Source organism: Tupaia chinensis, unplaced genomic scaffold (genome assembly GCF_000334495.1).
Source record: "Tupaia chinensis unplaced genomic scaffold, TupChi_1.0 Scaffold148210_1, whole genome shotgun sequence".
Classification (NCBI taxonomy): Eukaryota; Metazoa; Chordata; class Mammalia; order Scandentia; family Tupaiidae; genus Tupaia; species Tupaia belangeri.
Genome location: NW_006208060.1, coordinates 906,315 through 925,287, shown reverse-complemented (window position 1 = coordinate 925,287; position 18,973 = coordinate 906,315). Strand labels below are relative to the sequence as shown.

Genomic DNA, 18,973 nt, shown 5'->3' with positions numbered 1-18,973 from the left:
TATGTATATATATATATATTATATGTATATTCAGTCATTTCAGACACAGGCTTTCTTCATATATTGACTATTGTGAATGACACTGTAATGAACATGGATGAAGATATCTTATCAAGATCCCAATGGTAATCACTTTGTGTGTGTATATATACATATATGTATATGTATGTGTGTGCATATACATATATGTATATACACACACGAATGTATGTGTATATACATATATGTATGCACATGCATGTATATGCATATGTGTGTATATATACATATGTATGTATGTGTGTATATATACAGGCCCAGAAGTGGGATTGCTGGATCATATGATAATTCTATTTATAATTTTTCGAGGACTCTCCGTACCGCTTGGCATTATGCTGTGCCAATTTACATGCCTGCCGACAGACAGGAATCCTCGCCAGCACTTATCTTTGATAACGGCTGTCCTAAGAGGTGGAATTGATATCGCATCAGTTGTTGATCTCTCACCTCTGAGTGGTCAGCACTGGATCCAGTTCCCTACCAGGATGCAGACAATACACCCTCCCCCTTTCAGGCACTACACAGCGAACCAGCCCTGGGTTCTGCTCACCTCAGTATGCTTAAAAGTCAGGAACACAGGTTCAGACAGGTCGACTTTCTCCTTCAAACCGATGGTACCACTCACCACATGAGAGTTTAGTTTTACTTCCTGCATCCCTCTTCTGTTATTGAAAAAGGATCCATTCAGAATGTCCCCAAGAGATCTGTAAGTGATGAGAGAAACTGCACTCCTATCTGTGAAAACAGAACAGAAATAAAGTTAGAAAGTAGGCTATCAGGTGGTTAAGATGTTGGATTCCCACATGGCTGACCACAGTTGAAGTCCTGGATCTGACAGCTTGTTGTCCCACTTTCTCTCTCTCTCTCTCTCTCCCCCTCTCTCGTGAACGCACATGCCCTATAGCAAAAAATTTAAAAAAAATATATTATATGTATATTTATATATATATATTTAAGTATTTTTTCTTGAAGCAAGCCAGGCTATAAAGGAGAGACATTTTATGACTTCACTTAATATATGTTTAAATTTTGCTGGCAGGGGTGTGCTCATTGGAGAGAGACATACACAGAGAGAGTGAAAGTGAGAAAGCACTCCTTGTGGGGGAAGGGGCATGCTGCAATCCCTTTTCCTCCTTTCTCCTCTTGGGATCTTGGGCACGTGTGCACACATGTCCAATGTGTTTTTATAAGACTCTGGGTCTGGGACTTGAACTTTGCAGTTGGCCATGTGGGAGCCAGTCACCTTAACCACTACACCATAGACTGGATCCATCATGTTCCTTAAAAATATTTTTTCCTGAAGTTTATATGTTTACTTATTTCATGAGTATATGAAAGAGAGGGAGGGAGGGAGGGGGAGAGAGAGAGAAAGAGAGAGAGAGAGAGAGGGGAAACCCTAACAGGGTCATGATTCCACACTACACTCGACCTCAGTCAGCCCTAGATCATGGGCACACCCCCAGTGTACTCAGGGAGGTTTCTGGACGTGAACCTGGTACCTTCCCATGTGACTCAGCCTCACACAGCATCATCATCCAGCACCTCCTTGTTATTTTTTAAGAAATCGTGTCAAGAAACCTCTTTTTCTTTCTTTTGGAGAGATTTTTTGCTACAGAGCACGTGTGCAAAAGAGACAGAGAGAGAGAGGGAGAGAGAGACTGATAAACAGAAAGCAATAAATCACCCCCACCCCAGGGCTGGAATGGCCACACCACAATCCTTTCTCTTCCATTCTTCTCTCAAGATTTTGGGCATGCACACACACACACCTGGCATGAGTTTCAAGCCACTGGATCTGGGACTCGAACTGTGGTCAACTACATGAGAATCCAGCACGTCAACCACCATGCCACCTGCTGGCCCCAAGGAACCTCTTTTCAAACCTCAGGTGTGCCACCAAGTATGCACTCCTTATGAGAATCCAACTTCATGCCCACGTTGCCTGGTTAGTGGCCAAAAAGATCTTTCGTTCCATCACATAGAAGCTTCCTACCTTGAAAATTGTGTCAGTCCCCACCCCTTGGCCCAGTCACCTAGAAATGAGACAATGGTATCTAGAACTTGGAGTCCACACAGTCTATCTTAGACACGGTACCTCTTAGGTTTCCTTTGAAGGCATCAGTGCAGTCAATATCCATCATGTTATTTCCAGCTTCCAGAAGAGTCTTCTTCCTTGTCTCATTGCATCTCTTGGTTTCATAGACTGGATACAGTAAGAAAGTGAGTGTAATATACTCGTTTCTCATGTCTAAGGAACTTGTTGAAGAACTCCCTCCTTTGGAAGACCCCTGAATGGTGATTCCATCTTGGATACACAAGGTAGACCAGATGGCACTCCCCTCCATATCTCTGATCAGTGGGAATGAAGTGGCCAAAGCATTTTGAGCAACACATATTGGCTACAAAACCCAAGAGAAGAGGGACACGGTCATGCCTCCCAGAGCTGAAACTGGAGTAGGCAAGCTAACCATTGACCACAGAATACTCAAAGACAAAAATAAAAGTAAATACTGTATGTAGGGTGTATGGTGAGGGGAAAATTTTATCTTTTTTTTTAAAGAATTATTTTTATCTAACTTTATTTATTTATTAAATTTGAACAGAGAGGGACAGAGGGAGAGAGAAACAGGGAAAACAAGAAAGCAAGCCGCCAGGTCTGGGACTTGAACCATGGTTGGCCATGTGAAAGACCAGCGCCCTTAACTACCACACCACTTGCTGGCTCCCAAAATTTAATTTTTTTAAACGAGAGAAGATAAACACTTAGACTTTTTTTTTTTTTCAAGGAAACAAGAACTTGTTGGAAATATTCTGCATTTGAAAGAGTCCCGTTATGTGGTTTCTTGGTCTATGGATCTTTTCCAACTGGCTGCTCATCTGTAGCCCTAATATCCTTCATAATAAATGGAGCCACATGAGAAAAGTTCTGTGAAACTACTCTAGCAGATTCGATGATCCCAAGGAGGGGTCATGCCCATTCCAGTTTATAGCCAGTTGGTTGGAAATATAGGTTACAACCTGGAACTTGTAATTGGCATGGACAGTGAGGGAGAGGAATGGCCTTGTGGGACTGAGCCTGTGGAATCTGACACTATCTTCAAGTGTGCCTCAACCATCACATCATCTGCTGATCCTGAGTTTACATATTAAAAGTAGAGTCTTGGGGCCAGTAGGTGGCGTGGTGGTTAAAGTGTTGGACTTCCACATGATCTATTGTAGTTTGAGTTCTGGACCTGGCAACTTGAAACTCATGTTGGGTGCATGTGTGTATGTGTCCAAAATCCCAGGAGGAGAATAGAGAAGAAGGGATTGCAGTGTGGCCATCCGCCAGAAGATGATTTCTCCCTCTCCCTCTCCCTGTCTTGTTCTGTCTCTCTCTGGCAAGTGCACACACCCTATGGCAAAATAGTAATAATAAAAAAGTAGGTCTTTCTCATATAAAACAGAAGGCCTATGGTTCTGGGAGCTGGTAGATTTAATCACTTATAAGCTCTAATGATGTGAAAACCCATATCCTATTATGGTGGTCATAAACAATCTACTCAGCATCTCGTACCTAAATCAAATATGGAATCTTCACCCTTTCCTGGAGCAGCAAAACTTCTATTGAATATGGTCAGTTCCATGTTCTGAAGTAGCTGGGTAGCCGTTCTTGCAATGTCCTTTTTGCTTTCATTTTTCCGTAGAGTTTCCTTTCATAGAAATAAAGTGCATTAGACTCTTACTGAATTTAAGAAAGCAGAAAAATACATCTGTGTGGTTGGGTGAGCCCAGAAAATGACAGTATTTTCTAAGATGCTACTAGATAGGGTGGGAATGAATTTAGAGAAGCTTGATGCAGGTCTTGAAATGACAGTTGACATTATTCCAGAATTTCTCTATTGACACCTGGGACCTGATAATTCTTAGTTATGGGAGGCTACCCTGGGCTCTTTATGATATTAAGCAGTATCCCTAGTTTCTATCCATTAGATGCCAGTAACACACCTCCTCCAAGCTGTAACAAGCATGAGAAAAGCGTTTTGAGCAACACACACTGGCCACACAACCCAAGCAAAGAGGGACATGGTCATGCCTCACAGAGCTGGAACTGGAGTAGGCAAACTAACCATTGACCACAGAATACTCAAAGGAAAAATAAAAGTAAATACTGTATGCTAGAGTGTATGGTAAGGGGAAATTTTTAAATCTTTTTTAAAAAAGAATTATTTTTATCTAATTTTATTTATTTATTTAATTTGGTTTTTTTAGCTTTTTTTTTTTACATTTTTTTCTTTATTCACATTCATTCACTGTACATCATTATAGCATACAAAATGAGATTTTTCCATTCAGAATACACTGTATATTGGCTCAATCAAGCACATCAACATATGTGTTATTGTCAACAAATAATTTTCCATTTCTTGTTTTCTGTATATTTTGCCTTTTTTCCCATCCTTGATTCCCTATCTCACCCTCTGCCATCTCCCACCCTCCTCCCACACTGTGTCTGGTATCTATTGTTGCTTTCTATGCCTCCCCCATTTTATTGTTTCAACTTTGTTTATTTATTTAATTTGAACAGAGAGGGACATCCCAGACATTGCCAGGTAAACTTGGAACAGGATTGTCAATCCTGGTTGACAATCGCTCTATCCTAAAAATTAATGACAGAGAACCATAATAGTTTTTGGACAGGAGAATGACATGGTGAGACTGACAGTGTTTCCCAAACCCAGGCTTCACTCCACTCACCCAGATGTCCATCTGCGACTGGGTTGCCTCACCACTGTCCTCTGGGAAGAAAAAGTAGCCATTAAATGGGACATAGGAGAAAACACTATGGCTTATATTCCTTCTTCCAATCATCCAAGTTGAGTCTTCTCCCAGTACTTCTGCAGCACACTCTCATTCCCCTCTAAAAAGTCCAAAATGTATTTGACAGGAGAATTTTAAAGGGAATTAGAATGAGGCTTCCGATTCAACAATGCAGTTGACAGCATTATTGAACACCTTCAAAACCAGACATGCTGCTAAACCATACTGTAGAGATTAAAGAGAACAAGGGTGTCCTTTTGTGGAGTGTGCAGTCTGGCAGAAAAGTTATCCAACAAAACAAGTAATTAAGTGATTATGAGTGATGCTTTAAATTTGGTGGCTTGAAGCAAGAGAAATTTATTTTCTCACGGTTCTGGAGGCTAGAAGTCCAACATCAAGGTATTGGCAGGACCATGCTCCCTCTGAGGCTTTAGGGGAGAATCTTGCTATGTGTCTTGTAACTTCAGGAGGTTTCCAGCAAACTCTGATGTTCCATGGCTTGTCACAGCATCATTGCAATTCCTGCCTCTGTCTCCACGTGGCCACCTTCCCTCTGTGTGTGTGTCTGTGTCCAAATTTCCCTCTTCTTATAAGGACACCCGCCATGTTGGATTTAAGGCTTCCCCTTCTCTAGGAAGACCTCACCTTGACTTGATTACATCAGCAAAAACCCTATTTCCAAGTAAGACCACAGTGACAGGTTCTAGTGGAGACACATACTGGGAAAGCACCAAGTCAGTAATGAGGTTCCTGAAATGACTCCCAGGGATCCAAGCCACTTGCTGTTCACACTTTTATGTAATCTCCTCTCCTTGATGGTGAGATGGACCCTGTGACTCAAGTGTAATGAAAAGAATACAGAAAAAGTAATAGGATGCCACTTCTGAGGTGATGCTGTAAAAGTCTATGATGTTGGGACCAGCAGATAGTGTCATGGTAACATCATTGGACTCCCACGTGGTTGACCATGGTTTGAGATCTGGACCCAGTGGCTTAAAACTCACACCAGGCACATGTGTAGCATGCCCAAATCCCAAGAGGAGGGTGGAGAAGAGGAGACTGCAGCATGGCCATCCCCCTGGGGGTGACTTTCTGTCTCTCTCTTCAGCAAGCACACCCACCATGTTGGATTTAAGGCTTCCCCTTATCTAGCCCTATAGCAAGAATCTCTCTTAAAAAAAGTCTATGATGTCTGTCTTCTTCATGCTCTCTTTCTGGATATTTTCAGGTGCTCATTCTAATAAAACAAGACAGAGCGGTCTGCATACTTAGGAACTGTAGGCTGCTTCCCTCCAATCACAGAGTAAACTGAGGGCTTCAGTCCAACAGCTGCCAAGGACCTGAATCCTGCCAGTAACCATGTAAGTGAGCTTAGAAGCTGGTCTGCCTGAGTTGAGTCTTCAGATGAAGCTACGGCCCTCACCAAAATCTTGATTTGTTGACATGAGAGAGTCTGAAGCAAAGGACCCAGCTAAACTGTGTCTAGATTCTTTTTTTTAATTTCTTTTTATTTTTTAATTTTATTTATTTTTTTTTTTTGGAGAGATTTTCACTGTAGGGCGCGTGCGCTCGCCAGACAGACAGAGAGAGACATAGAGACAGAAAGCGAGAAATCACCCCCCAGGGGGGATGGTCACGCCGCAATCCCTTCTCCTCCATTCTCCTCTCGGGATCTTGGGCACTCACGCACACGCGCCTGGTGTGAGTTTTAAGCCACCGGGTCTGGGCCACGAACCGCGGTCGACTACGTGGGAGTCCAGCGACATAGCCATTACGCTAACTGCTGGTTCCCTAGATTCTTTTTTTAATAATTTTTTAAATTTATTTTTTATTTCTCATTCTTTTATACAGTCAATCATGTTATTTAGCTTACAAACTGAATATTCCAACATGTGTACATTTCTCGATCCCCTCAGACACTGAGACAGTGAGTATGTGTAATTTTTAAAAATTATCTGTTCAACTTTACTTATTATTATTATTTTTCTAATTTGACCAGAGAGAAACAGAGAGACAAAGTGGGAAAGCAAGTCACCAGGGCCAAGACTTGAACCATGGCTGGCCATGTGGGAGTCTAGTGCTTTAACCACCAAGCCACCTGCTGGCCCCTGAATATGTGTAATTTGAAGCGGCTACATTTGGGGGACACTTGTTACATGGCAATGAAATACTAGCATGGTAGATATTATTATTCTCATTTACAGATGATGCATTTATAAGTTGAGGCAACAGATGAGCGGAAGAGTCGGCACTTCAATGAAATCTAGTTCATGCAAAATGCAGAATTATGTTAGGATTGAACACGTAAGTAAATAAATTGTGGGTAGTGGAGAGCTAGGCTTTTCATTGCTGGAGAAAGGATAGAATGCGGGCTAGAACAACCTCCGTGTAGGACTGGAATCAGAGGCGTTGGTCTGAACTCATGGACTTGAGTGTAACAATGGATAACGAGGCATAGAAAGGGAATCTGAGGTGAGTGAGATAAATAAATATCGATGTTCGTAAGACATTTAGAGATGTCCTCTGCAACCTAGGAAGGAGACTCAGAGTGGAAAGACAAATGTGTGAAGAATCTGTTGCTCTACGGAGATGGTTATTGTTGCCACGGACTTGGAAGGCCTCTCTTTGGAGAAGACTTGCAAAGGCTACAGAGAGATAAAGGGTGAGAGGTAGGACAGAGATCTGCTTTTTGATCCTGGCCTGTTTCATGGGGGAAAGAGGACTTGGAAGTTCTTACCATAACAACCTGGATAATGGATGTTAAATTGACGAGCTATCCAGTTGAGGAAGGTCAGACAGCTGCACACATACGTCCCGACCTTATTACTGCAGTATGCTTCATGCTTGCACTTGGCCAGTCCAGACTTACACTCGTCGATATCTGGGAACCAAGAGAAAACGCTTCTCATTCTCATGGAAATACAACATTTCCCTTGGCCATGGGCTCCCTAATGCCAAGCGTGATTCGTAATGTACCCAAACAACGCCTCCTGTTCTTAGATTGGGTCAACCAGCAGTATAAAGATGACATTTCTTCCTAAGTTAATTTATAAATTCAATGAAATCCCAAATGAAACCATTGGTCAGTGTTTTATGGAGTGAGATGAGTTGATACTGTCAGGGAAAAACAGCTAAAAAAGCTATGAGGTGAGAGTCAGCCCTTGTTTGTAACATTTACGGTAATGTCTTTGACTGGATCAATAGGCAGTGTACTCATGATGGGAAAATTCACTTGGTGTGCTGTAATGATACACAGGGATTACATGTATAAAATAAAAAAGATTAAAACAAAAAAAAGTACTAACCACCAACCCAACAAAAAAAATAAAGCCTCAAAAAATCGAAGTATTGCTGTATGAATAAATTAAAATAGATAGGACGACTCCATGGTTTGGTGATTAAGGCAGATGGATCCTACATGGTTAACCACGCGGTTCAAATCCTAGTCCTGGCAACTTGAGAAACACTCTGGGCATGTGTGTATGCATGTTCAAAATCCTGAAAGGAGGGAAAGATGGAGGAGAAGAAATCGTGGCATGACTAGTCCCTACAGGGGGTGCTTTGTCCTTTCCCCCCTCTCTGTCTCTCTCTGAAGAGCGCACACACAGCCTATAGAAAAAAAGGAAAAACACTAGAGGACGATACTGGAGGTCCAGAAATAGACCCAGATAGATACAAAGCTTTAGAACATGGTAAGGGTGGTGTGTGAAACCATCAGAGTAAGAATAAAGTTCCTTTTCTCATTTGTGTTCTAATGCTAAGTTACCCAGTTTGTTGACTATTTAAAAATACAGGAAGTAGCAAGGTGATACAGACAGGGTAGGGTCACACCCTTTTAGGAAAGGTTATAAGTAAGGAGAGATTGCACTATTTAAATTCCAGATCATGCAATGTGTGAAGAGCCTGCCTCTCTCTGCCACATTACCTATCCTGCTGATGGGCCATTCTTAAGATGAAAACAAAGGGACCCACACACAGGTGTCTGGGATGACAACTCACACTTACTCTACCCAAAGGACTCAGAGACAGGTACACCCGACCCCTAACTGCATCATGTTAATAAGCCTCAGAAAAGCCACTTTTTATTTTACAAAGAATTATTTATTTCATTTATATTATTATTTTTAATTAAATCAGAAAGAGACAGAGAGGGAATATGAGAAAGCAAGCCACAGGTCTGGGACTCAAACCATGGTCAGCCATGTGGGACTCCAGCACCCCCAACCACCACGCCACCTGCCGGCACCGTGAGCTACTTTTTTTTTTTTAACTTATTTTTTAATTTACATTTATCGCTGTACATCTTTACAGTGTATAACAGGGTTTTCGCCAGCATGAATATGGTGCCTATTAGTCAAGTCAAAGACATTACCTTATACATTATCAAGGACAGGTAACGTTTCATTTTTGTGTCTATTAAATGTTTTTAAAAAAGCTTTTATTTGGTCTATGCATATTCAGTAATGAGGGATCGAATTGGAAGTGCATCAACATCTTTACCTTCACATATCTCATAGGGCTCAGTGAAGTACTTCCTTCTCGATCTGGATTGGAATCCATCTTGGCAGACACAGTGAGTGCTGTTGTGGCAGTTGGCCTTTGCAGGGCATGGAGGACAGAGAGCTGCGGGGAACAAAGTCCATTCATTCATTTGCTCATTTATTCCTTCAAGAAACAGTCTTCGAACACTTCCAATGGCCCAGACACCGTGGTCAGAAGAATACCCTCTCGGGAACAGCTCTGAAGGCGTCCTGCTTGCACCCAGCCAACCCGCTGCTGAAGGCTGACGCTCAGTGCCCACCTACATCCCGCCTGGGCTGCAACGCCACTTCCGCCCAACAATCGAACTTCTAAATGGCAGCACGTGTGTCTCTCCAGCGCCCTCAACCACCACGCCACCTGCTGGCCCCACACGTGTGTCTCTCTACCTGCAGGCTTTCTCCGGCCCCCAGAGTCTTCCTGGCTCACCACAGGGCAAGTGAGCCACGCCTTCCCTCCCAACAGCAGTTCCCTCCATAACTGAGAGACAGAGAGCAGTCTATAAATAACCCAGTTTCATTATTACTAAAAACCAAACCAAAACAGGAAATACCACGGGTTGGTGAGGACATGAAGTTGGAACCTCTATGCATGGCTGGTAGGGATGAAAAATGGTGCAGTCCCGTGGGAAAGTGTGCCAGTTCCTCAAAAAGCTAAAAAAAATAGAGTCCCCGTATGACCCAGCAAGTTCACTTTCAGGTATTATAACCAAACAATGGAAAGCAGGCAATGCCGGCCAGCAGGTGGCGTGGTTAAGGGGCTGGACTCCCACATGGCCGATCACGGTTGGAGTCCTGGACCTGATGGCTTGAAAATCATGCGTGATGCATGTGCGTGTGCTGAAAATTCCAGGAGGAGAATGGAGGAGAAGGGGCTGTGGTGTGACCATCCCCTTTGGGGGTGATTTATTACTTTCTTTCTCTCTATCTTTCTCCAGTGAGTGCATGCACCCTATGGCAAAAACAAAAACAAAAACAAAAAGGTATTGAAGAGGTATTTGTATAGCACAGAAGCATTATTCACAATAGCCAAAAGGTGGAAGCAACTCAAGTGCCCACTGATGGATGAATGGCTAAACAAAACATGTTCTGTACGTGCAATGAAATATATTGCAGACTTAAAAAGAAAACAAATAGGGACCAGCAGGTGACATGGTGATTAAGGTGCTGGACTCCCACATGGCTGACTGTGGTTCGATTCCAGGACCTGGTGGCTTGCTTTCTCACTTTTCCTCTCTCTCTCTCTCTCTCTCTCTCTCATCTTTCCCTGGTGAGCACATGTGCCCTATAGCAAACTTAAAATAATAATAATAATAATAAATAAAAGTAATTCATTACCTTTTTAAAAAAAGAAAACAAATATTGCGACATGGGGACAAGTCTTCAGGGTATTCTACTAAGTGAAATAAACCAGATACAAAAGGAAAACACCGTAGAGTCTCACTCACAGGAGGTAGTTAGTGTGGTCAAAACTGTAGAGACAGAGAGCAGAGGGGAGACTGCCAGGAACTGGGGGATGTGGGAGAAGGAAGGACCAGGGAGTTCGTGTTTAATGGGAGTGGAGTTTCAGTTCTTCAAGTTGAAGAGAGTTCTGTGGGTGGGTCCTGGTCACATTTTACAGCAGTGTGAGTGTCCCCGATGCACCGAATTGTCCATTCAACAATGGTTGAAAAGGTGACTTATATGCTGTGTGTAGCCTACCACAATTTAGGTAAATAATAAAAGACGTGCTTTCTTATCCATTGGCCAACAACTCTGACATGCACCCTCCGAACCACTCCATCGGTTCCCCCAGGTGGTCAAGCTTCAGCCACCCAAGTGTATCTTGGTTGGTGATAGATCCTATTAGGTTGTTGGGAGAGTCATGAAGTATTTTTCTGCTTTTCTATGAAAAAAAAAAAAAGTATCATGACTTTCCTAACAACGCAGTAGATGGGCCAACCCATCCCGATGTCACCTCCCCTTCCCCACTGGTACTCTGTGAGGTCATCCCCAGATCAGCAACTTGCTCACAAGTCCCTATCTTAGGTTCTGCTTCTGGGAGCACCCAACGTAGACTCAGGGTAACAGCAAAATATCTCCCAGGATGACTCAGGACATAGGATCTGGAGGAAAAAAGAGCAGATTCCAGGTGTGACCAGCCATGTGACCTTGAGCCAGCTGCTCCTCTAGAGGGCCATTGTTGGGGGGACAATGTCAAGACCCCCTGTGCAGGACCATCATGAGAATGAGACGCCACCAGTAATTTGCTTAGCCACGTGGAGATGATGCTGGTGAGGATGGTGATGGGGGAAACAATAGCCCTTGGGAGCTCCAAGGAGCCAGTGGAAAGTTCCAGGGACTCCATGTTCTCTCCCCTGAGAACTATGCCTTCCCTTGGCTGAAGGAAGCTTCCAGCTCTCAACGTTCTTTTCCTTGGCTTCTAGCTACGGGGAGACTCACCTCCATAATACTTTGCTTCTGATCCTGCCAAAGCCAACAGGATGCTGAGACCTGGAACAGAAAGAAGAGGGAAAGGCTCAGGAGAGGGATGCCCTGAGAAATGCCTCTGTCTTGTCTCCCACGGCCTGACCCAGCAGAGGGGTGACCTTGACTGCGTCGTCTTCAAGGAAGGTTGTAAATACGGGGGTAGGGAGGCATCGTGAGCTACTGAGGCACGGGAGGCAAGTCTGATGGCAGCCATGTACCCTGATGTCTGGAAACCCAGCAGGTAATTCAGTGTTTTGTCCAAGTCTAGCAGCTGAGAAGACCAGGGTTTCAATCTCCTTTCTAGATTCACCAGCCTGTCTATGTAAATCCAGACATTTCCGGGCCTATAGGACAACACTGTTCAATAGAACCAGTATATGAACTGTATAGGTTCTTTTTTGTTTGTTTGTTACAGGGTGCATGCACTCACCAGAGAGAGACAGAGAAAGGGGGAAAGTGAGAAAATGCCCCCCAGAGGAGATGGTCACACCACAAGCCCTGCCCCTCCATTTCTTCTCTTGGGATTTTGGGCATGTACGTACACACGCCCGGAGTGAGTTTCAAACTGCCAGGTTGGTGACTTGGACCGCAGTTGATCACGTGGGAGTCCAGCTCCACAGACATTATTCCACCTGCTGGGCCCCCACGGTACACCTTTACAGCAGAGAATGAATTTTCCCAGTATGGATGCAGTGCATAGTAATCCTGTCAAAGACAGTACCGTATGCTGTTATCACCAACAGATAATTTTCTATTTTTGTGTTCATTAAATGTTTTGCTTCCCTCCCCTGATTTCCTTCCATCCAGCTAGGTTTGTATCATGACCATGGTCCATTTGACTGATCAAGGAATAAGACAAGATTGAATGTTAAAAAAAGAAGAAAAGAAACCAACGGAAAGGAAGAAAAAGAAAGAAACAAAGAGAAAGAAACAAAGAAAGAAACAAAGAAAGAAAAGAGGTAACCAGAGTACAAAATAGTAAAATAATAATAATAATAATCTCCTCCCTAGATAAGATGCTCCGCTTTCTTCCTGCTCCTGGATTCTATCTACTATACTCAGTATCACAGGTACTGTTGAAAACATCACCCTAAGGATTCATAATGTTAAGTCAAATCATATGACATGGCCATTTGTGTAAGTCAGTGAACACTCACCCATCAGTAAGCTTCCTATAAATTTTTTTAATGCTATAGGGTGTGTGTGCCTGCCAGAGAGAGACATAGAGACAGAGACAGAGAGGAAACATGAGAACTCACTCCCCAAGGGGGATGTGGCCCCATCTCAATCCCTTCTCTAGTCTTCTCTCAGGATTTTGGGCATGCACACACATGTGCCTGGCGTGATTTTCAAGCCGGCACTTGAAGTGGCTTTGGGACTTGAACCACACCCTCAGCCATATGGGAGTCCAGTGCCTCAGCCACCACGCCATCCGCTGACCCCTCCTATAGGTATTACTTATTCATTTATTTATTCATTTATTTCTTTTTCATTTATTTTAGACATTCAATCATTGTACATCACCACAGCTTACAAAATGAATTTTCTCAGGATAAATACACGGCACACCAGTCCAATTAAAGATATTATCATATGTGTTATTGTCTACAGACAACCCTCCATTTCTCTGTCCCTTAAATGTCTTCCCTCTCTAATATTCTTCTTGATATTTAAAAAATTACCTCTAAGGCCCTAAAGCTCAGAGCAGAAGGGTGAGTAGGGACAGGTCATTGTAACACACTGAGCTATGGTTCCACAAGCAAAGACTTTTTTTTTTTTAGCCTTTAGAACACAAATGTTTACTTCTCAATGAAACATTCCCTTTAAACACAAGGAATAAATTCTAAATCTTCAGAAAGACAAATTAAAATGAACTCCCTCCAGCATCATGTGTAATCACTGTGCCTGTGGTCACTATTGGCATTTATAGTTTAACATCAAAAATCTTCTCAACAGTCAACCAGCGCAGCAGATCCAGAAATGTCTCCTTTGCCTACCCTGGGAGGTGGGTTCCCACACATGCACATGATGCTGTAGCTCTCAGAAAAAGGGTATTTTTTCTGTAGCCCATGGGGGACAGGCCATAAATGTTTGAGGAGGGGGTCTCCAGGCAGGATTGAGACCCAGTTGCCCATGGTAGTAACCCCTCCTTAACACACTCTGACTCCTCCCGTCTCCTCTCAGACAGAGGACTTACACACAAGCTTTGGTGTCAGTTCTTTTTTGGGGGGAGCCAACATAAGGGACTCTGTATAAGGGTTCTAACAGGATGGGCACACGCAGTTATTGCAGGAGAAAGCATCGAGTGGAGGGAAGTCATTCAAGGTAGGATGGCAGGAGCACGGGAAACCATGAGGGAAAGGCTTTGCCCACTTACCGGAGAGTGGGAGCAGGAAGCTGGTTCCCATAGCACCCAGACGCCCGGGCCACAGCCTGAGCCGCTCCTAAGCAGGACGTGGGGAGAGTTCCTGGAATGAACACACTCCGTGAAAACCAACTCCTGAAGGTCAGAAAGTGTAGAAGCCAGGTGGCTGGTGTGTATCCAAACCCTTTCATTTCTGCTTCTCTTGCGACCCAATCATTCTTTTTCTGAAACTATCTCGAGGAAAGGATTCTATAAGGATGATTGTAACAGACTAAGTGACCCCCCCCAACAAATGAGGAAAACAGATGAATCTGATGGAATATTCGATTCTCATATAAAATCCTGTTATTGCAATCAGCAAGTTCCAATTAAGGGAAGTTCCACAGGACGAATTGCCCAGATTATTATTATTATTTTTTTTGCTATCATTTATTTGTTTGCTTTCATTCCATTTCACTTTTTAATTTTTATTTTTATTTTGTTGGAGAGGTTTTTGCTATAGGGTGTGTATGCTAGGCAGAAAGACAGAGAGAGACAGAGAGACAGGAAGTGAGAAATCACCCCCCCCCCGAGGGATGGTCATGCCACAATCCCTTCTCCTCCATTCTCCTCTCGGGATCTTGGGCACGCACACACACGTGCCCGGTGTGAGTGAGTTTAAGCCACCAGGTCTGGGACGTGAACCGCAGTCCACTACATGGGAGTCCAGCGATGTAACCATGACACCACCTGCTGGTCCCGATTATCACTTTCTAAAATCATTTATGGAACATCTACTCTACACCAAGCTCCTTTGTAAGTGCTTTGTCACTATCATCTCATTAAAAGCTCACCGCCATCTCACAATGTAGATGTTACAACTATCTTCCCCATTCTTCAAGTGAAGAAATCGAGGTTCAAAGAGATTGTATCATTTGCTCAAGATCATGCTGCTAGTAAAATGAAAAGCTAAGCCTTGGACAAAGTCTGCTTGGATCCCAAGTCCACGTACAACCAACCACTTCACAAGATCAAAAACCTCCCTGTCTCCCAGAAGCCAGACATGTGACATAAATGAGTGAGGCCATTGGTGGGAAGCAACGAGGACAGTGGAAATGTGAGGACCACAGACTCTCTCCAGAGACAGTCACATCCACGTTCTCCTTAAAAACAGAACCAATGGGCCACTGGTTTGCAACCTTGTCAGTAGAAAATATTGTCTGATAGAAACTAAATCCCATTGTCCCATTAGCTAGAAATGAGCGGGCAGCCCTAAGACAATAACAGAAGGACATCTGTCACACTAATCATAACTTCTAAGAGTTACAGTCTTAGAGAATTCCCTCCTTCTACCCAACTACTGGGATGGGAAAATTGTTATCCTCCCTCCTGCCATCCCAAATATACACATAGAAATTCACCACTGGCATGGAATGTTAAGTCAACATCCTGATTCCCACTGGGGAAATAAACTCTTTGGGCAGTTCATCCAGATAAGATTGCTCATACCATCAAAGACCACACCGGGCATGCACAGTTAGATCATTCAATTCCTTACCTGTGAGAGCAATGCACACGTAAGGAATTCAATGCAAGAAAGAGCTCACAAAGTCAAACAAAGAACCAAGATACTGTGACAGATCATTTTCCCGCTAAAAATGTACTGCCAACTCTTATAGTAAATGTAGCACCTAACCCCATGCCCAGTGCACTTGGCCTTCTCTGGGAGCTGCCCACCTGCACAGCTTTCTGGCATGGGGGTGTACTTCTTTTCTGTTAAAAATCCTCACTTTTTGTTCACACTTCCCTTTTCCTACTTCACAAGTGTGTGTGTGTGTGTGTGTGTGTGTGTGTGTGTGTGTGTTGACTGACTTTTAATTTTATTACTTTACACATTGAATCACTGCACATGACTTCAGCTGGTAAAATTAATTTTCCTGGCATGAGTACCCTGCACACCAGTCCAGCGAAGGATCAGACACATTATCATCAACAATCCTCCATTTCTGTGTCCCTTAAATGTCCTGCCTCTTCATTTTTATTTTGCATCCCCAGGAAGGCCTCTAAACTCAGAGATCTGGACCTAAAGAATCAAGTATTTTCCACAACGCAGCTCAACACTCTTTTTTTTCCCCTAACACCATAAGCAGAAGTCTCGTATCTCTTTGGAGAAAGTATTCTTCATCATTTTCTAGATATTTTCACTCTCTCAACATTTGTCTTCCTTTTTGATTATTTTTTTCTTTCAAAAGAAATCTTACTCCATTGTATGTCATCTATAGAGTGGTAGTAAATTTTACTTTTATGAAAGATTTTAGATAGCATATGACAGATTTTCATCATCTTAGAAAATACTTTTAAAAATATATTGGATTATTGGTCTGAGAAGTATTTCATGATGGGTAAAGTCTTTTTACAAGCAAAATGAGGAATAGTGATTGACTGTTTTAAAAAAATAATTAGAATAATAATAATAAGGATTGGGAAAAACATAGAAAAGTTATTGAATGATGAAGCGGGGAGATCAATGTCTCTGTATTGACTGACATGCATGGCATTCCCTTTTGAAAAATCAATGTAATACACTGTAAAGTTATATGTAATCCAATGTAATATAAAGAAGATTATAATGATAATAAAAATAAAAATTAAAAAAAGAAACCAGTTTAGGCATTTGCTGTAAGCTGAATTATTCTAAAAGAATAATCTATAACAGCCCTGTAAATTCCTTTAAAATGATAACTAACAGGATAGTTTGTCCAATTTAAAAAAAAAACAAACTTCTTTTTACGTGTTCAATAAAAAATGTTTAAAAAAGAAAAAAGTACATTGGATTAATGTGTTAATTAAACAATGGTTGATAGGAGGTTGACAAAAATGTTATTGTAATAATTTCATGCATACTATACTAAATGTTATTCAAATAAAAGAGGAACCCGTTCTCTAAATTGTTTTGGGGAAATCTCATAGCAGAGGCTTTATCCGGTTGAAGACAATCTTTTTGATGAGGACTCATTGGAGAAGTCCTTGCTTCTCACTCAGTATGGAAATTTATTTGAGCTAACAAAAGAGGAAGAATTGTTGCTACTTATTTTGAGTGTCAGTGGTCAGTGAGTATTTTTTTTGAGAGAGAGCGAGAGAGAAATTTTTGCCATAGGGCACGTGCGCTCCCCAGAATGACAGATGAAAGAGATAGAAAGCAAGAAATCACCCCCTAGGGGGAATGGCTACACCCCAATCCTTTCTCCTCCATTCTCCTTTTAGGATCTTGGGCACGCACGCACATGTGCCCAGGGTGAGTTTTAAGCCACCCGGTCCAGGACTCAACCCGCCATTGACTACGTGGGAGTCCAGTGATGTAAATATTATGCCATATACTGGTCCCTAAAATGAGTATTTTTACTTAAAAGAAGTGGTGATATTTTTTAAAGCAGCCGAGACCCTGGTGATGTTGATTTGGAGAGATTTGGGGCCACAACTCACTGTAAAAGATGCATTTTACATCAGAGAGAGAAAGAGAACTGAGGGAAGTTACATAAAATGATCCTTACTACGTGCAGCATTGATATTTTATAACAACCCATTTAGTTTCTAGTTGTTGTAATACTGGCTGTTATCCACTAAGCGGGTTTCAGGACTGCCCCCCAACCCCCCATGGGTCATAACCAGCTGGTTAAAAAAAAAATGTTAGCTTTTACTTTGGCCACCCATAAAACAAACAACCCTGCTAATTCTATGAGCCAGGGACTTCATTGTGCTGATAGGTTCACTAGCGGAGTGAGGTGTATGAAGAAGTCATTCCTTCACTGCCCAACCTCCGTGAATGCCCTCATCTTTTTAGATCTTGTTTTCCTCATTTTTAAGAAATTGGTTATATGTTACATTTGCTTTAGATTCTTCTTGAAACATTATCATCTTAAGCCCCTCCATACACACTTCATCAGCTCCTTTGACTGAGCTGAAACATCTCAGTAGGTCCCACACTACCACATACCAACACGCACATCCCTTGCCCGAGCAGAAGTGGAAAAACCAATGTGGGATAGACACTCACATAGAAACGTTCCAGAAATAAAGCAGTAGAGCATGCAATGACATATTCTTGAAAGTGTTTCTTCCAGAGCCAACAGATTGTTCTAGATTCAAGATCACAAGTGAAACATTTTCCATTTTCTATGGGAAGACACTAAACCAGTACCTACTTACCCCAAAGAATGAAAAGTCCTTGCTTCTCACCCCAGTCTGGAAGCTTCTTAGAGCTAAGAGGAAGTATTGTTGCTACTTATCTTGAGTGTCAGTTTCTCAAGGAGTCTTGTGGGTGGGTGGGAAGGCTGGGTTGTTTGTTGGGGAGTTTGCATAATGTAGGCTCTACCAGTTCTCTTTAGACTAATTGAAGTATTGGGTCGTCGGAAAAGTCATGACACATTTTTACGTAGAAATAATGCGTCATGGTTTTTCTGACAATCCAATGGTACTTTGTAAGGCTGGGCCATATTAAAGGCTCTCAGAAAATGAACTTGAGAATAGGGATGATGTTTAATGGGGAAAGCCATGTAATGTAAAAGAGAGTGGTGTCAACACCCAGCTGTTGTAAGTCTAGGCCATATTAAAGTCTCTCAGAAAATGAACTTGAGGATAGTGAAGATGTTTAATGGAGAAAGCCATGTAATGAAAAAGAGAGTAATATCAACACCCAGCTACCAAGGAAATGGATCCAACTTCAAAGAAACTCCTTTAATGTAATTCGTACTATGTGAGTTGAAGGTTAGAGTGTGAGAATGAG

At 42.4% G+C, this 18,973-nt stretch overlaps 1 protein-coding gene across 4 annotated transcripts in view; it reads right to left on the bottom strand.

The window, feature by feature from the left end:
* LOC102484085 (putative adhesion G protein-coupled receptor E4P) overlaps positions 1 to 18,431 on the bottom strand; it is a 36,864-nt gene extending 18,433 nt beyond the window's left edge. For all 4 annotated transcript variants that reach the window (XM_027768988.1, XM_027768989.1, XM_027768990.1 and 1 more), the window contains exons 1-9: positions 18,397 to 18,431; positions 14,224 to 14,314; positions 11,820 to 11,870; positions 9,340 to 9,462; positions 7,577 to 7,720; positions 4,777 to 4,817; positions 3,596 to 3,731; positions 2,135 to 2,242; positions 590 to 774 (exon numbers count right to left, since the gene is read on the bottom strand). In XM_027768988.1, coding sequence (XP_027624789.1) covers positions 590 to 774; positions 2,135 to 2,242; positions 3,596 to 3,731; positions 4,777 to 4,817; positions 7,577 to 7,720; positions 9,340 to 9,462; positions 11,820 to 11,870; positions 14,224 to 14,254 — 819 coding nt within the window. In that variant the 5' untranslated portion in view covers positions 14,255 to 14,314; positions 18,397 to 18,431. The remainder of the gene's footprint in view (positions 1 to 589; positions 775 to 2,134; positions 2,243 to 3,595; positions 3,732 to 4,776; positions 4,818 to 7,576; positions 7,721 to 9,339; positions 9,463 to 11,819; positions 11,871 to 14,223; positions 14,315 to 18,396) is intronic.
* Between the last annotated feature and the right edge of the window lie 542 nt (positions 18,432 to 18,973).